At 42.4% G+C, this 25960-nt stretch overlaps 1 protein-coding gene across 19 annotated transcripts in view; it reads left to right on the plus strand.

Moving 5' to 3' along the window:
- Window positions 1–23066, plus strand: part of TFDP2 (transcription factor Dp-2) — a 198596-nt gene extending 175530 nt beyond the window's left edge. For 12 of the 19 annotated variants that reach the window (XM_055295185.2, XM_063610686.1, XM_063610689.1 and 9 more), the window contains 6 exons: window positions 1875–2021; window positions 6079–6147; window positions 11864–12015; window positions 15880–16046; window positions 21544–21649; window positions 21861–23066. In XM_055295185.2, the coding sequence (XP_055151160.1) occupies window positions 1875–2021; window positions 6079–6147; window positions 11864–12015; window positions 15880–16046; window positions 21544–21649; window positions 21861–22044 (825 nt within the window). In that variant the 3' untranslated portion in view covers window positions 22045–23066. The remainder of the gene's footprint in view (window positions 1–1874; window positions 2022–6078; window positions 6148–11863; window positions 12016–15879; window positions 16047–21543; window positions 21650–21860) is intronic. The other 7 variants (XM_055295186.2, XM_063610679.1, XM_055295188.2 and 4 more) reach the window with 1 other exon arrangement.
- Window positions 23067–25960: the final 2894 nt, after the last annotated feature.

The raw sequence follows: 25960 nt of genomic DNA on the forward strand, positions 1-25960 counted from the left end.
AACCCTGTCTCTACTAAAAATACAAAAATTAGCCGGGTGTGGTGGTGGGCGCCTATAATTCCAGCTTCTCAGAAGGCTGAGGCTGGAGAATCACTTGAACCCAGGAGGTAGAGGTTGCAGTGAGCTGAGATCTCACCACTGCACTCCAGCCTGAGCAACAGAGCAAGACTCTGTCTCGGAAAAATAGTTGTTTTTATTACTTTAAATACATAGATTGTGCTGAACCCTTTATTATTATTTAATCTGCTTTGAACAACGTCCATATCCCTTCCAATATCAAAAAGAGGAAATTGGCATACCTATCACATTGCCTCCTCCCAGTACTTGTTGTTACAGTATCATTGTTTCTACAGGGTCAAGATTTCTTTTTTTTTTTTTTTCTTTGAGACAGAGTCTAGCTCTGTCACCCAGACTGGAGTGCAGTGGCTCAATCTTGGCTCACTGCAACCTCCATCTCCCAGATTCAAGCGATTTTCCTGCCTCACCCTCCTGAGTAGCTGGGATTACAGTCATGCGCCACCACTCCCAGCTAAGTTTTGTATTTTTTAGTAGAGATGGGGTTTTGCCATGTTGGCCAGGCTGGTCTTGAACTCCTGACCTCAGGGGTTCCGCCCGCCTCGGCCCCTCAAAGTGGTGGGATTACAGGCATGAGCCACCACTCCTGGCCCATTGTCAAGATTTCTAATATTTACATTCAGTTCTATAACTTAAATCCCCCACTTATTTAGATCTAGTTTTATATTTAAGTGGATTCAGTGTTCTCCACCATCCTTTATTATCGTTGCATTTCCTGAGGACCTTGTTCCATAATGTAAAACCAACATGGTTTCCTTCAATGAGTAAGTCTTACTATCAAAAAATAGAAGAAAAAGGCCAGACACGGTGGCTCACGCCTGTAATTCCAGCACTTTGGGAGGTCGAGGCAGGCAGATCACGAGGTCAGAAGTTCAAGATCAGCCTGGCCAATATGGTGAAACCCTGTCTCTACTAACAATAGAAAAATTAGCTGGGCATGGTGGTGTGCACCTATAGACTCAGCTACTTGGGAGGCTGAGGCAGAAGAATCGTTTGAACCCGGGAGGTGGAGGTTGCGGTGAGCTGAGATTGCGCCACTGCACTCCAGCCTGGGCAAGAGAGCAAGACGCTGTCTCAAAAAAAAAAAAAGAATAAAAATGGTCAGCTGAACTGAACAGTGTCCCTTGTCATATAGAGGATTATATTTTGGTACAAGTTCCTAGTCCCATTGTAGATTGGAGACAGTTTGCAGATCAGCAGTGGTCAAGGAACACATTTTGAGAAGCACAGTTTTACCCAGAACTTGAATAAATGTCCTTGATTTTTTTAAGTCTAAAATCCTCCCAGGTAATGCAAGGGCTCAGAACACTTTACCTCCAATACCTTTTTCTGTTTATATATATACTATTTATTGTCATGTATATTAAGTTCTGTATTCTAGACTCCATAAGGCATTATTATTGTTTTATACACTGAAAATTGAGATTTACCCACATATTTACTTTTTGGGTTGGTCTTCATGCTATCCTACATATCTAAGCTCCCATCTTAGATGATATTTCTTCTACCTGAAGAAATCCCTTTAGTATATTTCAGTGTAGATCTGCAGGTAACATGATCTTTATTTTTAAGATTATTTTGTTTTATATTGTTTGAAAGTATTTTTATTTCATCTTTAATTTTGAGGGATATTTTCACGGAATATAGAATTCTTTTGGATGTTTTTGTCAGTTGGCTAAATAAAAAAATAGAATCCTTCCAGCACTTTGAAGATAGATGTAATATTAATTTGATATATTCATATCATGTGACTGTATCTTAACCCTTAAAATTTATCACTCAATGAAAATATTTTTTAGCAGGCTTACGATCAGAAGAACATTAGGCGAAGAGTTTATGATGCTTTAAATGTGCTAATGGCAATGAACATAATTTCAAAGGAAAAAAAAGAAATCAAGTGGATTGGCCTGCCTACCAATTCTGCTCAGGAATGTCAGAATCTGGAGGTAAGTGAGAAAATCTGTTTATGAATAGCTGTTTGCATTATTTTACATCACAGGCATTTTAATTTAAAAATGTAATTGTAATATAAAATATTTCCAATTTTTCATGTATACTATGTCATTTTTTAACAGACTGTAGAGTTTTAGAATTGGAAGGTGCCTTATAGGTATTCTCTACAGTTTAATTTGCAAATGATGAAACTGAGGGATATAAAAGTTAAATAACAATTTGATTTTACTGTTTCTTAGAGAAGATTTTTATTTCATCCTAAGTTAATTCTGAGCACTCTACTGATAAACTTTTGGTGAAATGGTATCTTGTTTGATGAGATGCTTGCTGTATGTATCCAAAAAAAAAAAAAATGGATCAAGCTGGCTGTTTATTTCCTTTATTGGTTACACAATATTCTGAATATAGCTGTGAAAGTCAGACTTTTACATTTGACTTTAGAAATAGTAGCAACAGAATGAATAGTGTTTCCTTTGTGTCTTTACCAGAATGGATAGAATTTTGGAATGATGTATGCAGAAGCATTTTTAGTTCTGTTAACTTTAAGCATTATAGAAAATTCTTCCTAAATGAGCATGTTCCCTGACATACTGTTTCTAAATTGACTGGACATAATTTTACTATCATGGCCATAAATGGAGTAAACTGAGGTTAAATATGGCTTTTGGGCCAGGGGCGGTGGCTCACGCCTGTAATCCCAGCACTTTGGGAGGCCGAGGTGGGTGTCAAAATGGTAAAACCCTGTCTCTACTAAAAATACAAAAATTAGCCAGTGGCGGATGCCTGTAATCCCAACTACTTGGAAGGCTGAGGCAGGAGAATCGCTTGAACCCGGGAGGCAGAGGTTACAGTGAACCGAGATGGTGCCATTGCACTCCAGCCTAGGCGACGAGAGCAAGACTCCATCTTTAAAAAAAATATATATATATATATATATACACATACATACATATAGCTTTGGGAGATAATTAAGATTGGTTTCCTGTTTTTCTCAGTCTTTTTTCTCCCCAGCAATTCAGTTATTTGGTATTATTATACTTATGGATGGAGAGAGAAACCAGATATTCATCAGAAGCTATATAATATTTTTTATATGCTATAGTGGAAATATCCTCCTTTTCTTGTTTTTCTTCCTTCTGATAGAGTGGAATTTGAGCATCATTTTCATGACCAGTAATATTGAGCTGATACCAAAGACTCATTAAGCAAAAAAAACCTATTCACATCTACCTTGTGCTTAATCACAGATTATACAAGGCAAATCTCTGACCCCAAGGCACTGTCATTCTAACCGGGGAGAAGCAAAATGTAAAAGAGCTACCAAAAATGTGATTACTCCTAAGAAAGAAATGTACAGATTCTCTGCAAAGAGGGATGAGGGAGGGCTTTACCAAGGAGATAATGGCATGAGGTGGGAGTAGTTTGCCAAGTGGATAAGGGTGGGGAGGGCCTTCCAGGCAGAGGTGCTGCATGGGCTGAGACAGGCATGAGAAAGCTTGCCTGGAGCTGGGTGTGGCTAGGGAACAGCCATGCAGAAAGGAGGATAGGTATCTAAGTGTTAAGCAGTGGAGACCTGATCTTGTAAACAAAGGGAAGCAGTTGATAAATTACAAAGAAAAGGGTTGATAGGATGTTTTTTAAAGGATCACGCTGCCAGTGGGTTGGAAATAAAATTAACAGGTAGGGAAGGAAATGGAATGGGGGAGGTGGATTAGAGATGGTCTGAGTTATGGCAGCGGCCATGAGATTGGAGAGGTGTGTTAGAGGTAGAATCAGTGCAGCTTGACCTGGTTGGATGAGGGACAGGTAAGGGGCCTGGCTTGTCAGAGCTTCTGATAAAGGGATGCTCCTACAACATCTTTTCAAATGCAGAACACCACACAGATTTTACAGTGAATCTTAAGTAATTTAAAAGTAAAACGTGGTGGATAGAGGAACCATGAATGGAAACTCCTAGTACAGACTAGACTGGATGCAGAGCAAGTAAGAGGTAATCTGCTGGAGCAGACAAGAAAAATGTCTTATTTGATGATTGAAAGACAAAATTGTAACAAATTTAGTTTAAAGATCTTAATTGCCTTTTATTTGTGATTCTAGAATCTGGCAACACCTCACTAGTAAGTAGAATGCGTGTTCCTATAAGCTGAGCAGAAGAGGTTGAACATTCTTCAATGTTTTAAAGATAGAGAAGCAGCAAAGGCGGATAGAGGCAGAAACAGAACAAAAAGCAGATTGGACATATCAATATCACTTTCCTTGTAAGGGTAAAATAGAGAACACTCTCTTATGCCAGCTGCAACTGGCCTGTTTGGGTAGTTTGCTATTCTCTCTTTCTCTCCTGATTTCCTAGGTCAGATAAACAACTCAGTTTTGGCCTGGTGGCATGGAACTTCAGCATGAGTGACTCCATTTTAGTTTGGTCTGCTGGGCTTAGTGCAGGAGCTCAGTCCAAACCAATGGGCTCCTATAAATTTTCTTTTTTTTTTTTTTTTTTTTTTTTGAGTTGGAGTCTTGCTCTGTCACCCAGGCTGGAGTTCAATGGCACGATCTTCGGCTCACTGCAACCCCCGCCTCCCGGGTTCGAGCAATTCTCCTGCCTTAGCCTCCCAAGTAGCTGGGATTACAGGCGCCTGCCACCACGCCTGGCTAATTTTTGTTTTTTTTTAGTAGAGACGAGGTTTCACCTTATTGGCCAGGCTGGTCTCGAACTCCTGACCTCATGATCCGCCCACCTCGGCCTCTCAAAGTGCTGGGATTACAGGCTGAGCCACCGTGCCTGGCCATAAATTTTCTTAATAGATGTCATTGGCTTTTGCCCAAGGAGACAGTGAGGAACTCAACTGCAAGGAAGTTCAGACCCTAATGTCTGTTTTCTCTAAGTAGTTATCAGATTGAGAAAAAAAGCAGTGGTTCCAACCGCTGGAAAATTTGTCCAATAAGCATGTTTCTTTTTTTTTTTTTTTTTTTTTTTTTTGAGACAAGGTCTTGCTTTGTTGCCGAAGCTGGAGTGCAGTGGCGTGATCTCGGCTCACTGCAATCTCTGCCTTCCAAGTTCAAGCGATTCTCATGTCTCAGCCTCCCAATTAGCTGGGACTACAGATGCGCACCACCACACCTGGCTTTTGTATTTTTTGTAGAGATGGGGTTTCTCCATGTTGGCCAGGCTGGTCTCAAACTCCTGATCTCAAGTGATTCACCCCCCTCCGCCTCCCAAAGTGTTGGGATTACAGGCATGAGCCACCACACCCAGCCTACCATGATGTGTGAGATATCTGTATTATCAGGTGTCCTCATTGGAGAGTCAGCTAAGCTGAAATTGTAAATAAGATCTTGCCTTATTCTTAGAGGAGTAATATAACAAAGTAATTAATAATAGAGTCCCTGTAACCAGAGGATTTAGGTTCAAATCTTGGCTCTTGCCATTCACTAGCTGCGTGACCTTGGGTAGTTACTTAAGCCCTCTGCCTCCATTCCCTTCGATGCAAAGTGGATAACAACAGGACTTAACTCATAAGGTTTTTGTGAAGATGAACTAAGATGTGTGTAAAATGCTTACTTTTGTGTTGGCAGATAGAGTGAGTATAAACTAAGTGGTACTATTACTTTGATTAGAACTTGAATAATAATTGCAACAAGTACTGCTAACAAGTATTCATTAAGTGTATGATTTCATTTTTGATGACAGTTACCACAGATCTGATGTTGTGTCTACTTGTTCACTCCAACCCCTGCCCCCTACAAAGATATGATTTGTCTTTATTCATATTGTTAAAATGGGTTGAGTTTCTCTAGGGAAAATTGTTACCTCAGAATAGGGACCTGGATGGCTGGGCGCGGTGGCTCATGCCTGTAATCCCAGCACTTTGGGAGGCCGAGGCGGGCGGATCAGGAGGTCAGGAGTTCAAGACTAGCCTGACCAACATGGCAAAACCCCGTCTCTACTAAAAAAATACAAAAAAAAAAAAAAAAAAAAAGAATAGGGACCTGGAAAGTGAATGATACTTTATACTCTACCTATGTTCGTATTATTTTGTAACCAATGTTTTAAAGATAGAGAAGCAGAGGCGGATAGAACGGATAAAGCAGAAGCGGGCCCAGCTGCAAGAACTTCTCCTACAGGTAAAGATGCCAAGATGTTTTCATTACCTTCCCTGTTTCTCCACTTCCTGCCTTTTGGAGTCAGTGTGTTTTCTAATTGTGGTGCCTCTGAGTGGTGTGTGGTGAACCCATGCCAGGGCAGCCTCTCTCACCTCCTAGCTTGTTGCCATCCACGTGCTCTGCCTTAAGATGGTCCCGTCTCTTACCATCATCTCAGCTCCACAGCAGCTTCCCTGCCCTGTGTGTGACTTACACCAGGCAGCAGTTCACTGTTGACACTCAGGCCTCTCTAAACATAAACTGTCAGGGGTCTTTTTGTGTTTGTTTATTTTAGCCCGAATTTGGAATATCCACTAGTGAAGCTAGTTAAATTTTAGGTGCTTCAAGTACAGTAATCAAATGTGCCTGTAATACTTATTTTATTGGTAAATGACAGAATGGCATGAAATAGGTCAGTAAGATTTTTGTTGTTGTTGTTTTTTGAGACTGAGTCTCACTCTTTTGCCAGGTTGGAGTGCAGTGGTGCGATCTTGGCTCACTGTAACCTCTACCTCCCAGGTTCAAGCCATTCTCTGCCTCAGCCTCCCAAGTAGCTGGGATTACAAGTACCCACCACCACGCCTGGCTAATTTTTTTGTATTTTTAGTAGAGACGGGGTTTCACCATCTTGGACAGGCTGGTCTTGAACTCCTGACCTTGTGATCCACCCGCCTTGGCCTCCCAAAGTGCTGGGATTACAGGCATGAGCCACCGCACTGGGTCTGTTTCAGTAAGATTTATAGAAATACCAAAATTGAGGTCGGGCACGGTGGCTCACGCCTGTAATCCCAGCACTTTGGGAGGCCGAGGCGGGTAGAACACGAGGTCAGGAGATCGAGACCATTCTGGCTAACACGGTGAAACCCCGTCTCTACTAAAAAAACAATGCAAAAAAATTAGCCGGGCGTGGTGGCGGGCGCCTGTAGTCCCAGCTACTCGGAGAGGCTGAGGCAGGAGAATGGCGTGAACCCGGGAGGCGGAGCTTGCAGTGAGCCGAGATCGCGCCACTGCACTCCAGCCCGGGCGACAGAGCGAAACTCCATCTCAAAAAAAAAAAAAAAAAAAAAATACCAAAATTTAGGCTGGTTTTATATATATATATATATATAGTTATATCTAATATATATTATTATATATAAATAATAATGTTTTGTTTGAAGAGAATATTGTGCAGCTTTAAAAAAAAAAAAAAAGCTGAAACTGACAGTTTATTCCTATGCTCCTGCCTGTAGAATTCTACCAAACGCTCCTCCTTGAACTCCTGTGCTGCCATCTTCTTCCCCCCGGCAGCCTCTCTGTTGTCCCTATCCCTGCAGAGTTATCTGCAGTATCCTCTAGCAGCTCATGCCCCAAACCCTGTGCTGGGGCCTTCCTAGAATTTCCTCAAAACCATGGAACATTTTGGAGCTTAATTTTTTTGGCATGTTATTTTAAAAAACCTGTTTATCAGCATGCCTACAGTTATCTGCCTGTCAGAAAGAATGGTGCTGGGCAAGATTGCCCTCGTGTGTAGGACTTTCCCGTCTCTAGATGCCTGATGCAAAGAATGAAATCATATTTTTTCCCTGCTTACCTCTGCACCATGAACATTGTTCTTTTATTTTTTAAAGTCTTGAACTTCTTTTTCCTCTACTGTCTCTCAAACCAAATATTTATAGAAGAGTTCCACCCAGGGGCAACCTGGCTGTCAACATTTATAGAAACAGGTCTCTCTAAACATTAAAGTGAAACCCAAAGTATAACTGAAATCAACTTGTGGTCTTCTGGTAAACATAAAACTTATTTCTGAAGGCTGGGTGTGGTGGCTCACGCATGTAATCCTAGCACTTTGGGAGGCGGAGGCGGGCAGATCACCTGAGTTCAGGAGTTCGAGACCAGCCTGACCAACATGGAGAAACCCCGTCTCTACTAAAAATACAAAAAATTAGCCAGGCATGGTGGCACATGCTTGTAATCCCAGCTACTTGGGAGGCTGAGGCAGGATAATCTCTTGAACCCAGGAGGCAGAGGTTGCAGTGAGCCGAGATCGCCCCACTGCACCCCAGCCTAGGCAACAAAAGTGAAACTCCGTCTCAAAAAAAAAAAAACAAAAAAAAAACTTATTTCCTCCTAGCATTTCAGTTTTTTTCCTTTCATCAAATAAATTAAGTTGTCATAGAAAGTAAATTAAGCAGCCGGGCACAGTGGCTTACTCCTGTCATCCCAGCACTTTGGGAGGCCGAGGTAGGCAGATCACGAGATTAGGAGTTTGAGACCAGCCTGACCAACATGAAACCCCGTCTCTACTAAAAATACAAAAATTAGCCAGGTGTGGTGGTGCACACCTGTAATCTCAGGTACTCAGGAAGCTGAGGCAAGAGAATCACTTGAACCTGGGAGGCGGAGGTTGCAGTGAGCCGAGATTGCACCACTGCACTCCAGCCTGGGCAACAGAGCGAGACTCTGTTTTTTTTTTTTTTTTTTTTTTTGAGACGGAGTCTTGCTCTGTCGCCCAGGCTGGAGTGCAGTGGCGCAATCTCGGCTCACTGCAAACTCCACCTCCCGGGTTCACGCCATTCTCCTGCCTCAGCCTCTCTGAGTAGCTGGGACTACAGGCGCCCGCCACCACGCCCGGCTAATTTTTTTTTTGTATTTTTGGTAGAGACGGGGTTTCACTGTGGTCTCGATCTCCTGACCTCGTGATCCACCCGCCTCGGCCTCCCAAAGTGCTGGGATTACAAGCGTGAGCCACCGCGCCCGGCCTTTTTTTTTTTTTTTAAAATAATCCATTTGCTGTGGCTAAGCTCACTTGATTTTTTAAATAAGCTAATGTCACAACTCGCTCATGTCACATGACACAGGTAACTATTACCTACTTGCTACCCCCTCTCTTTTATTTTTGGTAATGTAGTAGAAGAACAGTGTGAGTAAAGCAAACCTGTAGATAATCCCAATATCCTACTTGTATCTCTATAATTGCCCTTTCCAGCCCTTAAACCTTTTCCATAATGAACGCATAGGAAGATGAATGAACACTTAAAGCTGTTCAGCCTCTGGAATAGATGTTAATGAGTTTGAAAAAGAACAAAAGGCCAAAGGAAATCAATCAAAGGGCAACAAATAAGTCAGTTGAAAATAAGTGGATTATTTTTCCTTTTACTATCCAAGATAACATTATATGCTATATGAAATTTGTGACAGTGTTAAAAAAACATTATTATGACCAAGTACGGTGGCTCACGCCTGTAATCCCAGCACTTTGGGAGGCCGAGGCGGGCGGATCACAAGGTCAGGAGTTCGAGACCAGCCTGGCCAATATGGTAAAACTCCGCCCCTACTAAAAATACAAAAATTAGCCAGGCATGGTAGCGGGTGCCTGTAGTCCCGGCTACTCGGGAGGCTGAAGCAAGAGAATCATTTGAACCCGGGAGGCGGAGGTTGCAGTGAGTCGAGATGGCGCCACTGTACTCCAGCCTGGGCAACAGAGCGAGACTCCGTCTCAAAAAAAAAATAATAAATAATAATAATAAAAACATTATGTTTTTACTGCTCTCTTCACTTGAAAAACCATTGACACTGTTAAATGTACACAACGTTAAATAGTGAATCACAAATACATAAGGGCCATTAGTTATCACTGCTTATATTCCCCCATATACCAGGGTGCTCTTGTGGCACTAGGGGACACCAAGTTAGGCAAAGTGTAGGAACAGCTTCTTGAGATGTGTATTCTAGTAAAAGGGAAGAGAAGCTATGCAGGAGTATTTAAACATTTCATTCTTTTTCTCAGTTCCACAGTTTAATCATAATTTTTCCTCATTATTAAATGAATTAAGCAATGAATTAGTTTTTTAGCAACAGAAAATAATGAAATGTAACCTCAATAATGTTTGGTAATGATATTGATAGTGCTAGTTATTGATAGTGATTTTTGGACACACTTAGGTCTACAATAAATTGGTGTTCATTATTTTTTGTGCATTTCAAAGAGTAAATGTTCCTGTTTTGGGGAGATAGCACTCAGCCATTTTAAGATAATAGTAATCTTTTCTTTTCTCTTTTCTTTTCTTTCTTCCTTTCCTTTCCTTCCTTTTCCTTTCCTTTCCTTCCCTTCCCCTTTCCTTCCCCTTCTCCTCCCTTCTCTTCCCTTTTCTTTCCTTTTTTTCTTTTTTCTTTTCTTTTTCTTCTTGAGAAAGGGCTCTGTTACCCAGGCTGGAATGTAGTGGCACAGTCATAGCTCACTGCATCCTCGAACTCCTAGGCTCAAGAGAACTTCCCACTTCGGCCTCCCAAAGTGCTGAGATTACAGGTGTCAGCTACCATGCCTGGCCAATAATAGGAATCTTACTGAAACTTTAGTTAAGGTCCAGAACCTGAAATAATACTGATTATAAGATTGCTAAAATGTAAAAGACTTATCACTGCTGGGTGACAAGATATAACTATAAGCTAATAAAGGAGAATGAATGGCTCTGACTTGAGGAACTTTCAAAACGTTATCTGTTTCTTGAGCAGATGAAAAACTTGAACTGCATACAGTCTTTCTAGCTGCGAAATTCTATCATACATTTACCTTATTAAAAAAAGGGAGATCACTTGTTTGTGTGTTTGTTGGTTGGTTGGTTGGTTTTTCTGAGACAGAGTTTTGGTCTTGTTGCCCAGGCTGGAGTGCAGTGGTGCAATCTCGGCTTACTGCAGCCTCCGTCTAAAAGGGAGATCACTTTCTTTGGCTTTTGAGTAATGGTTATAACCAAAAGTAGCAGCAAGATCCAGTAAAAAGATTTAGGCCTTGATGTATCTTATAATTAGTGCTGAGACTCAGTTACCTCATCTGGAAATGTCTGGTTGGGGAAGGCTGGGGCTGGATTCCAAACTGTGCCCAGAGGCTGCTGAGAAGTTCTGTGGAGGTGCCTTAGAAACCATGTAGCTGTGCTTGAGGGCAGAGGTGGCAGAGCTTAGGACCTGGCCTTACTGCAGCCAGCCTGAACAGTGCCACTTCCATCTGTTTTACATGAGTTTTGTTTGTTTTGTTTTGTTTTGAGACAGGGTCTCATTCTGTCAGGCTGGAATGGAGTGGTATGATCTCTGCTCACAGCAAATTCTGCCCCCCCTGGGTTCAAACAATCCTCCCACCTCAGCCTCCTGGGTAGCTGGGACTATAGGTACATACCACCATGCCCAGCTAGTTTTTGTATTTTTTGTAGAGATAGATAGGGTTTTGCCATGTTGCCCAGGTTGGCCTTAAACTCCTGGACTCAAGCAATCCACCTGCTTTGGCCTCCCAAAGTGTTGGGATTACAGGCGTGAGCCACTGTGCCCGGCCTCCCGTGAGATTTTATTTGAAGAAACGATTTTGTGGCTTTAAAATGTTTGCATATCCCTGGGCTACACATCCTAAAGGGCATATTTGACCCCAAACTGTCAGGAGTCTGTGTTGTTATATAAATGGTATCACCCTTGCTGTGTCATTTGCTGAAGAGTTCCAGGTGCCTACTGGTTTCCAGATTGTGAGGTCTTGTTTCTATGGATGATGGAAAAATGTATTTATTGAGTTGGATCATTCTTTCTTAAATGTTTAATTTTTAAAATTCATTAGTGCAGGCAGGATGTCTCTTTAAACTCTAATTTTAAACTATATTTTAAAGGTATTATCTTAATTCTTTTAAATTCCAACTCACTTATGCACAATTGACCATATTCTTTTTATTGATCATTACAGCAAATCGCTTTCAAAAACCTGGTACAGAGAAATCGACAAAATGAGCAGCAAAACCAGGGCCCGCCAGCTCTGAACTCTACCATTCAGCTGCCATTCATAATCATCAATACAAGCAGAAAAACAGTCATAGATTGCAGCATCTCCAGCGACAAGTGAGTGGAGAACTAGGGATGGGTGCAGGGCTGGCCTTCTGTTAACATTTTCATATCATTTGCAAACTCAAGAAGGATGCACTTTATTATTTGCACCCCTCAAAGGCTGGCTTCCTTGGGGCACATGAAACACCTCCTGAACCATGGGTGCAATCTTCCACTAGTGTGCACTCCAACCCTCACCCTCTCTGGTCCCCTGTCTTGTGCCAGGCACTGTGCTGTCTGTATTATATGTGTGTGGTGGTGTCTGGACCCAACCTATGACACGCTGCATGTATGTGGTAACTCTGAGCAAGTAACTATGATAAGTTAGCCCAGCACTGTGGGTCTGGGACAAGGTAGATTCATTGGTGATTCACTGTCATAGTTTATTATGGAAATATTTTAGGTCAACATGTGGCATTAAACCAATTATTTCTTTGTTTTGCTATATCATAGTTATGCATGCTTCTGTTTATTAATGAATGTATGAATAGACATGAAAATGCCTGGCACATTCTTTGCTTTCTTTAAATTGTGTTTTTACATTTTAACTAAGATCAGTGATAATATTCATCATGGCAAATAAGAAGTAGCACTTTTCAAAATATAGAATTAATTTGTGATGTATTTTACCCTTCATGAAAAAGTTTCTCTCTGTGGTCTTCAGGCTGTGACCAGTACCATAAAAGAGTTAAGAGTATATATAGGGTGCAGAGTGAGATGGGTCCATGTACCGGTTATGGCTCCCCCACTTCACTGCTGCAAAGCTCTGTTTTCTCAAGAACAAATAGGAATGATACTGGGGCCCCTATCACTTCCCAGCCTTGTGAGGATTAAATGAGTTAATGTCTATAATGACTCGAGGTAAACGTTTTTTAATTGTTAGCTGCTGTTACAAAAGGTCAGCCTATAGTTTATTGTTCAAATTGGGATTTATTAACGCAAAAGAAGACTCTATAATAATTGCATCGGTACCACAGGCATACCCCAGAACTGTCCCAGGGAGACCAGAACTTCCTGTCTCCTAGAGCCATGACATTGCCCTTGGGCTTCAGTGCCACTTGTTTTCCCACTCTTCTTCCTGGCGCTCTTGCGCCCTCTGCCGGTCTCTGTTGTGTCCAGAGATTCCGGGCCACTCCAGTAAGAAGGCACACACACAAAACAAGGGTTAGCCAGGCGCGGTGGTTCACACCTGTAATCCCAGCACTCTGGGAGGCCAAGGCCGGTGGATCACCTGAGATCAGGAGTTCGAGACCAGCCTGGCCAACACAGTGAAACCCTGTCTCTACTAAAAATACAAAAATTAGCCAGGCTTGGCGGCGCACGCCTGTAGTCCCAGCTACTAGGGAGGCCAAGGCAGGAGAAACGCTTGAACCTGGGAGGCAGCGGTTGCAGTGAACCGAGATTGTGCTACTACACTCCAGCCTGGACGACAGAGCAAGACTCTGTCTCAAAAAAAGAAAAAAGAAAAAAACAGCAGGAATTTCAAAACTATTTAATAATTGAGGCTATAGACACAAAAAGAAATAGTAGAGACCGTGTAGGTTATGAAGTAAACCAGAACCAATATATTTTTTTTAAGAGTGGATTCTTGGCCGGGCATGGTGGCTCATGCCTGTAATCCCAGCACTTTGGGAGGCCAAGGCAGGCGGATCACCTGAGGTCAAGAGTTTGAGACCAGCCTGGCCAACATGGTGAAACCCTGTCACTACTAAAAATACAAAAATCAGCGTGGTGATGCACACCTGTAATCCCAGCTACTCAGGAGGCTGAGGCAGGAGAATCGCTTGAACCCAGGAGGCAGAGGTTGCAGTGAGCCAAGATTGCACCATTGCACTCTAGCCTGGGCAGCAAGAGCAAAACTCCGTCCCTCCCAAAAAAAGAGTGGATTCTCACTATTCTCACTGTTGCCCAGGTTGGAGTGCAGTGGCGATTTACAGGCACGATCATAGCTCACTGCAGCCTCAAACTCCTGGGCTCAAGCGGTCCCGCTGCCTCAGCCTTCCTAGTAGCCAGGACTGCAGGTGCAGTCCTTGGCCATCTAAAGCTGATCCATTTTTTAATCTTCTAAGTTTCTTAACCTCTCTGAGATCATGTTCTTTTCTCCACAAAAATAAGAATTATAGTATTTACCTTGCCAGTTTCAAAAAGTTATGGGTAAATTAATATAGAACCCAGCCCAGTGGTAAGTGGTAGATATCTGAATTATTTTACACACACTTGCAAATTCTTTATAAATATATGTCAAAGAGGACCATTAACATAGTCTCAGAAAACTGAGAATTCAGGCCGGGCACAGTGGCTCACACCTGTAATCCCAGCACTTTGGGAGGCCAAGGTGGGTGGATCATAAGGTCAGGAGTTCGAGACCAGCCTGACCAACATGGTGAAACCCCATTTCTACTAAAAATACAAAAATTAGCCAGGAATGGTGGCACACGCCTGTACTCCCCGCTACTCAGGAGGCTGAGGCAGGAGAATCACTTGAACCCAGGAGGCAAAGGTTGCATTGAGCTGAGATGCATCTTTTCAGATAAAAAACACAAAACTTAGCATTCTAGTTGCTCTCTCTAATTAGTCTCTTGTTTTGTATGGAGAATTATAAAACTATCTTCTTAGGTTAGTCTCCTAAGTGTAAAAAGAATGACAGGAAAATCTGGGAATCATTGGCCTAGGGGAATTATGGACACTGTTCCCCCAGGCTGGAATCTGGTGAGGCTTCCATCTCTTGGGTGGTCCCTGACTCATGCCCTTTCCTTGGCCTTCCTTTGAGTAGAGGAAAGGAGGCTCTGAGTAGCTTGTACAAGCTTGTTATCCGACGTAGGTCCAAAAACCCTATCTTTCAGTTACTTTGGTGATGCAGTCTTTCCCCATAATTAGCTGAGAGGCTTTCCACAATGAGGATTACGTTTACAAAATGATCTGCCTTTAACAGACGCCTGAAATCATCCCTGTGGCAGGCACCCACTTCAGATTTTTTTTTAAATTGTTATTGTACTTTAATCAAATTCATATACTTTAGATTACTGAAATTGGTATTTTGCTTCAAATTATAATTTTTGCTCCTAAGATAATCTGTTATTCAAATTATCTTAGATAGGGTATAAAGTTTTACCCTCACATGATTTTAATAGAATTTCATGACCAGGTGGAACCTACCATTGTCCCCAAACGCTGTCCCTGCAGGGCTGAGGCCCATGATGAAGGTGCTCCAGGCCTAGCCTAGGAGTCGGAAGGACTGTGTCTTCCTTCTTTTGCCACTTGATTGAAGTATGTTGGGCTGCTGGGAAGCTGGGAATCCAGTTTGGGTACTTTCCAAACGTATTTGGAAATGTGCTTGTATTACATGTGACATTTTTTCTTAAAACCTTTTACTCCTTAGCCTCTCAGGACAGGATTTGGGGTGTTTTCATTTGTTGAAAGTCTTCTATTTATTGCTTATCTGAAGTAGGCTGTAGCTAACATTTGACTCATGAAAATGAAGTAAGCATTCAAAATGTTTTTTTCCTCAAAGCTAACAGGCCAACTTGGAATAGGGATATCGTAATATTAAAGTAGAAAGGATTTTCTTTTGTGGCAAAGCTGTAGGCAACTTTGAGAAGTACTGGATTTAGAACAAAATTTCTATCCTCTGTTTGTAACAGCGTTAGGGCTAAAGTTTGTGGGTTTCTATCATCTGTCAGAGGAATGCTGTTTTAATTGGGAAAGTGTTTTATTTGAGATGTCATTCCCCTGGGCAGACTCATGGTTCTCTAAATGGTAGCAATTTCTAGCACTATAGCTGGATTTAGGCCCCCATTCTGTTACTTAAACTATAGAATGCAAAACTATTCAGACCTCTCCAGCACCACCAAAAACCCTTTACTTTGTTTCCTGATGCAGGTTTGAGTATCTTTTCAATTTTGACAACACCTTTGAGATCCATGATGACATAGAAGTACTAAAGCGGATGGGAATGTCATTTGGCCTGGAGTCAGGCAAATGCTCTCTGGAGGATCTGAAACTTGCGAAATCCCTGGTGCCAAAGGCTTTAGAAGGTTATATCACAGGTATGTTAACTGATGCTTTCATGTGTTGTCCCTGATTAAATATTGAATCCAAACTTGTTAAAACCTTTCTTATAGAAAATTGCAAAATTTTAGAACATCTGTGCATGTGTCGACAAACTGAAACCTTTAACACTTTAGGACCATTTTTTCAAAAATTAAATAGGTTGTTTCATAACATTATGAACTTACATCTATACACCACACATTATATACTATTATATCTAAATTGGCTCACTCAGCACTAAATTTGGCTCTTCAGAGAGATCTTGTAATTCCCAGTACCTAGCTTAGAGCCTAGTTAGAGTAAGCTAGTAAAAGCTCAATGAGGGAATTTTAAAAAATCTTCTCTTAGTGCCCTGTGGATACTTCAAGGGAAACTTTGGGCAATACATCCTGGCCGGGCGCGGTGGATCACCTGAGGTCAGGACTTCGAGACCAGCCTGGCCAACATGGTGAAACCCTGTCTCTACTAAAAAAATACAAAAAATCAGCCGGGCGTGATGGCACATACCTGTAATCCCAGCTACTCAGGAGGCTGAAGCAGGAGAATCACTTGAACCCGGGAGGTGGAGGTTGCAGTGAGCTGAGATTGCCATTGCACTCTAGCCTGGGCGAAACTCTGTCTCAAAAAAACAAACAAAAAAAGTAGGTACATCCTATTTCCCTCTAATGGAAAATTTAATATATCTATTATCTGCCCATACATAAAAATATCATTTGATTAATTGAATTCAGAGAGGAGGAGTGGACTGAAAGTTTAAATGTCAGGGGAAAAAAAGGGCAGAACAGGGTAAACCTGGATTCACATTTGTGTACGTTGCTCCTCTTTACAGTAAAACTTCTCAAGTTGACTATATTTACTGTTCCAGTCCACTGCATGCCCCTGCCCCAGGCTCTGTGCCCTTTCCCACCCCTCAAGTATAACCATTCTCTTAAATTTCATTGTCATTCACTTGCTTTTCTTTAGAGATAAACCAAAATGGTAAACTGGAAATAATGTATTATTTAGTTTTGCCTACTTCTGCTCTATATAAATGAAATCATAGTAATATACTCTTTGGTGATTTGATTTTTTTTCACTCAATATTATGTTCTTTAGAGTCATCCATGTGATTTAATGTAGATATAATTCATACATTCTTAATCCTGTGTAAAATTCCATTATATGAATACATCACAGCTTATCTGTTTATTTTACTGAAAATAAACTGTTTCTGATTGCTTGATGTTAAAATACAGTACTGCTTTGAACATTCCTATACATGTATCCTAGTAACCACATGCAAACGTACAGATTGAACTTGTTAGGTCAGAGTTGGGTACATCTTCAGCTTTACTAGATGATACCAAAAATTTTCAATTTGATTTTACCAAATTACACTTTCCCCAGCAGAATAGAAGTGTTCTATTTTCCCAATCAGGTGGGTCTGAAATGATACCATTGTAGCTTTTCTAAATTGAGATTGAATTCACATGCATGCCATAAAATACACCATTTAAAAATGTCAGTTCAATGATGTTTTGGTATATTCACAAGGTTGCTAATCATCACCACTATGTGATTCCAGAATATTTTAATTTAAAAACCCAAAAAGAAACCCAAACCCATTAACAGTCTCTCTCTATTCCCCCATTCTCCCTCAGCCCCTGGCAACCACTAATCTACTTTGTGTCACTATGGATTTGCCTATTCTAGGCAGATGCTTTATGTGAATGGAACCCTCCAGCATGGGGCATTGTGTGGATAGCTTCTTTCACTTAGTGTGATGTTTCCAGGGTCGTTCATGGTGTAGCACCATCAGTACTTCATTCCTCTTTATTGCCAAATACTATTCCATTGTATGGATGGACCACGTTTTGTTTATCCATTCATCAGTTGGTAGACATTTGGACTGTTTCCACTTTTTGGCTATCTCAAATGATGCTGCTGTTAACATTCTTATAAAAGTTTATGTGTAAACATATGTTTTTAGCTCTAAAAACATACACCTACGAGTGAAATTGGTGGGTCATATGGTAACTCTGTGTTTAACATTTTAAGGAAATACCAAACTGTTTTCCAAAGCTCCTGTACCATTTACAGTCCAACCAGCAATGGATAAGGGTTCCAATTTCTCCACATCCTTACTTATTTAGAGATGGAGTCTCACTCTGTCACCCAAGCTGGAGTGCGGTGACGTAATTTGGCTCACTGCAACCTCCACCTCCCAGGTTCAAGTGATTCTCCTGCCTCAGCCTCCTGAGTAGCTGGGATTACAGGCACCTTGCCACCATGCCCGGTTAGTTTTGGTATTTTTAGTAGAGACAGGGTTTCACCATGTTGGCCAGGCTGGTCTCGAACTCCTGACCTCAGGTGATCCACCTGCTTTGGCCTCCCACAGTGCATCCTTTGCCCATGTTTAAGTAGAGTTACTTGTCTTTTTATAGAGTTGTAAAATTATACTGAGTATACTTGAAAACAGAAGCACTATGTTTTACATGACCTATAATTAAGATTTTTTTCACTAATTTAGAAATCTTCCTGATTTTCCTAATTCCTGAAAATATTATATATTTTGCAGATACAATTTGACTATCTAGGTTGGGTGCGTGGCTCACGCCTGTAATCCCAGCACTTTGGGAGGCCGAGGCAGGCATATCACTTGAGGTCAGGAGTTCAAGACCAGGCTGGCCAACATGGCAAAAACTCCATCTCTACTAAAAATGCAAAAATTAGCCAGGCATGGTGACACATGCCTATAATTCCAGTTATTTGAGAGGCTGGGGCCGGAAAATCACTTGAACCTGGGAGGCAGAGGTTGCAGTGAACAGAGATTGCACCACTGCACTCCGGCCTGGGCAACAGAGCAAAACTTTGTCTTCAAAAAAAAAAAATTGAATATATTAGCAGTGTTTTTGCCTTTGCTTTCTTTTATTTGTAAGTATAAACGTCTAGAATTTCACATCGCTTTTTAAAGGCATTTTAATACTAGTTCTAAGATACGTTAAATCCAATGTAAGCAAAAAGGTAGCTTTAATTTTGTTTTATTCTATGATTTGGCCCTTTGCTCACAACAGAAGAGTTTGTTGGCTGAGATTTGGTTTCTGTTTTAGTTCTTCGGTTGGCACCATTCATCCCCTGCAAGGGCCCCCCGCCTCTCCTTGCCCCTCGGCCCACCTGTTCCATCTCCCCACCCAGCTCTCCTCTCCCCACGCTCTCCAGCCTGGGTCCTGCTGTGTCATTGGAAGGCCAGCAGAATCTGAATAAAGGGCTTACTCAATCAATCACCAGAACTTTATTTTAGCTTACTCCCAGTGAAAAGGCTCAGGGCGATTAGGCAGGCTCTGTGGTTTTGATCTCTTCGTGACCTCATTTGCAGACTGGGATACAGACTTTCTGGTTAGTTCAAAGGAAGAAACATGTGCCTCTCGTGTGTAAAGGGGCAGAATGGCCTCGGTGGGAGTGTGAGAACCATTGTGTGGATCTTGTGATAATAGGAAAGAAATGTAGGCTTTTCCAATCCATTGTAAAAAGAGAATGTAATGTGTTATGCTCACAAACAAGTAAATAGCTGTGTTCTGACAGAAGGTTTCTATAGTTCTATATACTAATTAATATTCAGCACAAGATTCTGGCTTTAATTTTATTTTCTTGTACAGACTTGTTGTTATTTAATGTATTTAAAGTCTGCTATTCTTCTTAGACTTGAAGTCTCTTTTTTTTCCACAGCTGTCTCAAAGAAAAAGGTTCATAAGACGGTTCTAAAATTAGCATAGTCATTTAGTTTACTTTTTTCCTACATGGGAATGGCCTCTTGTTTGGATACCAGAGTTTCCAATCTAAATCATATAGTTTCATTTTTTTGTACAGTAATTGCAAAAAGATTTTGATTCAATTAAATCATAGCTCATTTTAGCAAATTACATTTTCTGAGTGTGTGTTTGGGCTTATAGAATTTCTTTTTAGGAATTACTTTTAATGTATCTACCACTTATTTTGTAAAGTGGCAGCTGACAGAGACTATACTCATTCATTCAGTAACTTTTTTGTTTTTTTGTTTTTTTGAGACAGTCACCCAGTCTGGAGTGCAGTGGCACGATCTCAGCTCACTGCAACCTCCGCCTCCTGGGTTCAAGTGATTCTCCTGCCTCAGCCTGTCTAGTAGCTGGGATTACAGGCATGTATCACCATGCCTGGCTAAAGTTTTGTATTTTTAATAGAGATGGGGCTTTGCTATGTTTGCCAGGCTGGTCTCAAACTCCTGAGCTCAAACAATCTGCCTGCCTTGGCCTCCCAAAGTGCTGGGATTACAGGCATGAGCCACCGTGCCCCGCCACATTTAGATCTTACATGTTCCAGTTACTGCCTTCTTTGAGCTAACACTGTAGATGGGAAGATAAAAAGTATTAAACCAGTAAAATTACAATAAGAATTGATCAGTGTTGTCATAGGATAAATGTGGTATATGTATAGAAAAGAAGATGGCAAGGAGATTTCCAAAATATTTTCTTTTCTTTTTTTTTTTTTTTTTTCTTTCTTTGTTTTCTTTTTTTTGAGATGGAGTTTCGCTCTTGTTGCCCAGGCTGGAGTGCAATGGTGTGATCTCAGCTCACTGCAACCTCTGCCTCCCGGGTTCAAGTGATTCTCCTGCCTCAGCCTCCTGAGTAGCTAGGATTACAGGCATGCACCACAACGCCCAGCTAATTTTGTATTTTTAGTAGAGATGGGATTTCTCCATGTTGGACAGAACTCCCAACTTCAGGTGATCCGCCCACCTTGGCCTCCCAAAATGCTGGGATTACAGGCGTGAGCCACCGTGCTCAGCCCAAAATATCTTCTGTAGACTAAAACAGTAATGTCTGTCTCTGCCTCATTAAAAACATGACTGCATGTGACCTTTTTAAAATAAGAGCTAGTTTGAATTAGAAAGCAAAGGACACCAGGAAAAATCTTGTCAGGAAAAAGAATAGGTATATGATGAGTAGCAGCATTGAGTTCACCAGCAGCAGGCACCTGAAAAGACGTTGCGGTGGGGGTTTTGGCCAAAACATGTCTGTCTGCCCTCTAAGCAGGGTGGCCTTCTTACCTCATGTATTTCTGATTTGATTTTCTCTTTTCCCACTTCTGGCTTTGGCTCTCAGCACCACAGTCCAGGTCTTTTGTGGTGAGGGCAGCAGGCATTGAGGATGGTACACTGGGCTCTATCCCATGGGCTGTGCTCCGGAGGGCTTATCTAAGAAAAAAGAGTAAGAAAGCGCCCGTGAGTGTTTTCATTTGAATACCTTCTCTCCATAAGCTGCCTTCTCGTATTTTTTTTTTTCCTGCTCTTATGTTCTAGAAATTTTTTTTTCTTCCAAGAAGATTAAGAAACCTGGGTTCTTCTCACAGCAAGAGAATTGTCTAGCGGTCATGAAGAGTAAGCTTAGCTCCTGCTTTCCTGTGCTTTCTTCAGACTGTAACAACAGCAGCCACAGAACTTGCAGGACCAACATTTTTTGTTTTCATTTTTTCCCTTAGATATCTCCACAGGACCTTCTTGGTTAAATCAGGGACTACTTCTGAACTCTACCCAATCGGTTTCAAATTTAGACCTGACCACTGGTGCCACCTTACCCCAGTCAAGGTACGTATTTTTTTCAGGGTTAGAAAGGCAAACCCCAGAGCCCTGTCTGTGTAGGGGTGAGCCAGGGTCATGTTACTGCAGCACAGGTCCTGCTGAGCAGGTTTGTGGCAGATCTCACCAATGGCACCTCCTTCCTATGTTTTTATTCCTATGTTTTACAAAACTGTTTATACCACGTTAATGAGCCTGTGTGTTTTTAATTGTTTGCTAGTGTAAACCAAGGGTTATGCTTGGATGCAGAAGTGGCCTTAGCAACTGGGCAGTTCCTGGCCCCAAACAGTCACCAGTCCAGCAGTGCGGCCTCTCACTGCTCCGAGTCGCGAGGCGAGACCCCCTGTTCGTTCAATGATGAAGATGAGGAAGATGATGAGGAGGATTCCTCCTCCCCAGAATAAAGAAAGACAAGAGAAAGCCTACGTGTCAATATGTGATGCTCATGTGTGTTTGTAGTGTGAGCTCTTGTTTTTGAAATGATTGCTTCAGTCTTTGCCTTTGTCTGCACTGTGTGTTCAGTGAAAACTAGAGAAACACAATAAGCAAATCACATGAAGGCTGAGATGATTGAGATGAAAGTTAACATAGTGTGAATGAAAGTCTGGCCAACAGAGCAGTAGATGATATAACAAAGCACGCCTTCTGAGGAGATAGTGGGGATAATCCCTGGAGAGTTGGCAGTGTGAGTGTAACTCATTTATCTCCTATGAGGTGGGATTTTTGTGTTCCTCACACCCATGTAATTATTCTTAGAATTGAGATTGCTACACGGAGCAGTCCTTGACGATCGTGTTTCTGACGTTTCTCTTCCTTGCCTGGACTGCCTTTGACAAGGTAGAAATGAACATGAAAAGTCCCCAGGAGAGGGGAGCTGTGTAGTGAGGGATACCGAGGGCAGTCCTGTGGCCAAGGGGCACAGATTGAACTGCTGAACTAGTTGGAGGTCTAGATGAGGTGCTTTACGCATCAGCTGCCTTAGACAGCTTCTAGAAAGGAGCGAGCGCTACTTCTTAAGTACTTAAGTGACATTTAGATAATTTATAGTAAAACTGAAATTATTATTAGCCAATGCATTGGTGCATAGAATTTACTAGGGCTACTTCTGGAAGCCAAAATAGAATAGCATTTCCATGTGCATTAAATACTTTGCCAGCACTGCCTTTTGCCAGCATCCTAAATCTGGAGTTTTACAAAGAAGGAAACTGTATCTTTAGGTTAATCGAAGCTATGCATTTCATATAGCTTTTTCATTTAAAACAAGACAAAGAAACAAACTCCTATGACCAAATTGCTTGCCTACAGTTCCCTGCAATAATTGTATGATCTCACCCAGTGTGCAATTTGTGAAAATGAACCAAATGTCATTACTTTTGTCTTCAAGAAAAGTCTATTTCAAGAATATGAACAGCATTGTTTCCTTGTACATGTCACCTTTTTTCACATTTTCATTAATCAGAATGACCTTATTGAGCCCACTCCTGGGGTCAGTTGCATTTCAAACTAATCCAATATTTAGTGTTTCGCAGAAACACTGGAAAACGTTGGACACTCCTACTGCCTGGATATATGGTAGTGCAGTTATGTTGTTTGTTTATGGCTCAAGATGTCGTTAGAAATACTGCAGTGGTGTATTCACAGCTTCTGCTTCTCTGAATGAAAGAGTGTAGGGACACCTGCCACCATGGCCAGACCCTGACTGAATTTCACATTAAGGCCTTGGAAAGGAGCAAATAATAATGGGAGAATTAACTCCAAAACTTTGACCTGAATCATGTGGATTTGTCCCAAGATTATGCTAGATGCACCAAGCATGGCCCAAATTGGTTCTTTTTTTTAAATCCCATGGGGGAAGTGCAGGCTCCTTCCTGTGGTGCCTCTTTATAGCCTCACCACCATGCTGACACTGAGCGTGGTGAGGAGGAGAAAGCTTTGGCTAGCTCAACATGTTTAATAAGGCCATAAAAACTGAGAAACAAAAACATTCAACTTTAGCTGAAGCTCCTTTGATACAAAAGTCTCACTCTGTCAGAAATAAGCCATAGTACAGACTCAGAGGCAGTTTCTAGAGAACTCGGTCTTATCATGGGCTCTGGAGCACACCTCTCAGACCAGTCAGGAACACCGGGGAGGTGACAGCAGGTCCCCAGGGGCCTGCAGGGGAGATTTCAGCTGCACGGATTGGGATTTCCCTCCAAACCAAACTGTCCTTTAAGGGGCAGCCTCCTCTTTTTACTAACTCCACCCTTTTTCTCATCTCTGGGACCCAGCAGGGACCTGGAGAGGCCGACGGCCACAGCTACCTTTGTAGTCTTCAAAATATTGAACTGCAGGTCCCAAGATGCATTTCAGGATTTAAGACAGGTGCACTAATGATAACCATTCCTTCACCAAATAGCAACATTCTTGCCAGAGTTCTTGGGAAACCTGTTTTTTTCTCTACTCTCCATCTCTGCTGCTCTCATGCTTTAAATTGATAAAATATGGGCTTAAAAAAAAAGAAAGCCGCCAAAGACTCTTATCCTTATTGGTGCCCCATCATTGGCCACCCCAGCCATAGGTGTGTGCTGTTGGTGGGAAACGGTCTCCGTGTTTGGGTTACTGGTGAGGCCGGCTCACAGAGTGACATCGTGGTCACCAGTACATGTCGATGGAGTAAAATCTTGCCTTTAGAAACTAGGTTGAGCTGTTCAGAAAGGCCAATTCTCTTCTGTATTCCCCCTCAACATTAATCTGGGTCTAAAGCTCAGCACTGAGTCACAATTTGACACAAAATCAAAGTGAGGCAGTGTTAGGAAACTGTGGGCTGGGTGCAGTGCCTCTCGCCTGTAATCGTAGCACTTTGGGAGGCCAAGGTGGGCACATTGCTTGAGCAAAGGAGTTCAAGACCAGCCTGGGCAACATGACAAAACCCTGTCTCTACAAAAATACAAAAATAAGCTGGGTGTGGTGGGGCATGCCTGTAGGCCCGGCTACTCAAGAGGCTGAGGTGGGAGGATTCCTTGAGCACAGGAGGCGGAGGTTGTAGAGCCAGGATCACACCAGTGCGCTCCAGCCTGGGTGACAGAGCGAGACTGTCCAAAAAAAAAAAAAACAAAAAAGTGGGAGAGGCGGGGGAAAGTTGTGCTCACAGTGCCCAGGCTTCTTTGTTATAATGGCACACTGGGTCACTTGCCACACACAGATCACTCCTCCCAGGGCTGCTGGCACACACTGATTGTGGGGGAGTTCAAGAGGCCTTTTCCCCTTGAGGGTGAGTGTGGCTGTCCCCCTTTCAAGCGTGTGGCATCATTCATTGAGGAAGTGCTGGCTCTATTTAGCACATGCACAGTGGCACTAGGACCTGCGTGTCTGGCCCTCAGTGGGAAGGGTGGTGCCACCTTGGCACACAGCAGCGCTTATGGGCCCCAGGTGCTTATCAGGCTGCCTTCCTCTTCCCCGCTGTCAGTCTGTGTCCAGTTGTGGTGTTTGTATACCTCGTGCCTTATGATCAATGTGGGCCTTGGAGGAGGGTGGGAAAGGAGCGGCCAACACGGTGGTCCTCTACCCCTCAGCGACACCTACTGCCCGAGAAACTACAGACAATGTCCACATGTTTGGCGTCCTTCAATTTAATTCTTTCAAGAAGTGATGGGAAGAAAAAGCTATGTGGTTTCTGCCGTTTTAGCAGGATAAAGAGGATACTCCTTCCATTAACAAATTTTACAGTTGTAACAGTACTCTGCCATATTTGAAAAATAATGCCAGAGTCAGTCCTTGAAAACAAGGTAGCTCCTATCAGATAATTCAAATGGATTTTTTTTTTTTTGAGACTGAGTCTCGCTCTGTCACCCAGGCTGGAGTGCAGTGGCAATCTCGGCTCACTGCAAGCTCCGCCTCCCGGGTTCACGCCATTCTCCTGCCTCAGCTGGGACTACAGGTGCCCGCGACCACGCCTGGCTAAAATTTTTTTGTATTTTTAGTAGAGACGGGGTTTCACCGTGTTAGCCAGGATGGTCTCGATCTCCTGACCTTGTGATCCACCCCTCTCGGCCTCCCAAAGTGCTCGGATTACAGGTGTGAGCCACCACGCCCGGCCTCAAATGGAAATATTTCACAGAGGAGTGACTCACTTTAGCCCTGCAAGACATCTATAACTTGACTGTTTGCTAAACCACAACTCTTTTTGGCTATTTGGGTCATAGAGCAGAGTTGCTCCAAGTATAGATGCGACACACACAGTGTGTGTGCTGGAGGGAGTGTGGATTAGCAGAGGATGAGAACTACCTCAGCTATTCCTGCCATAACCACACTGAGAGAGGGGGGCGCGGGGGGGAGCCT

The sequence above is a fragment of the Symphalangus syndactylus genome, chromosome 10, assembly GCF_028878055.3.
Source record: "Symphalangus syndactylus isolate Jambi chromosome 10, NHGRI_mSymSyn1-v2.1_pri, whole genome shotgun sequence".
Lineage (NCBI taxonomy): Eukaryota > Metazoa > Chordata > Mammalia > Primates > Hylobatidae > Symphalangus > Symphalangus syndactylus.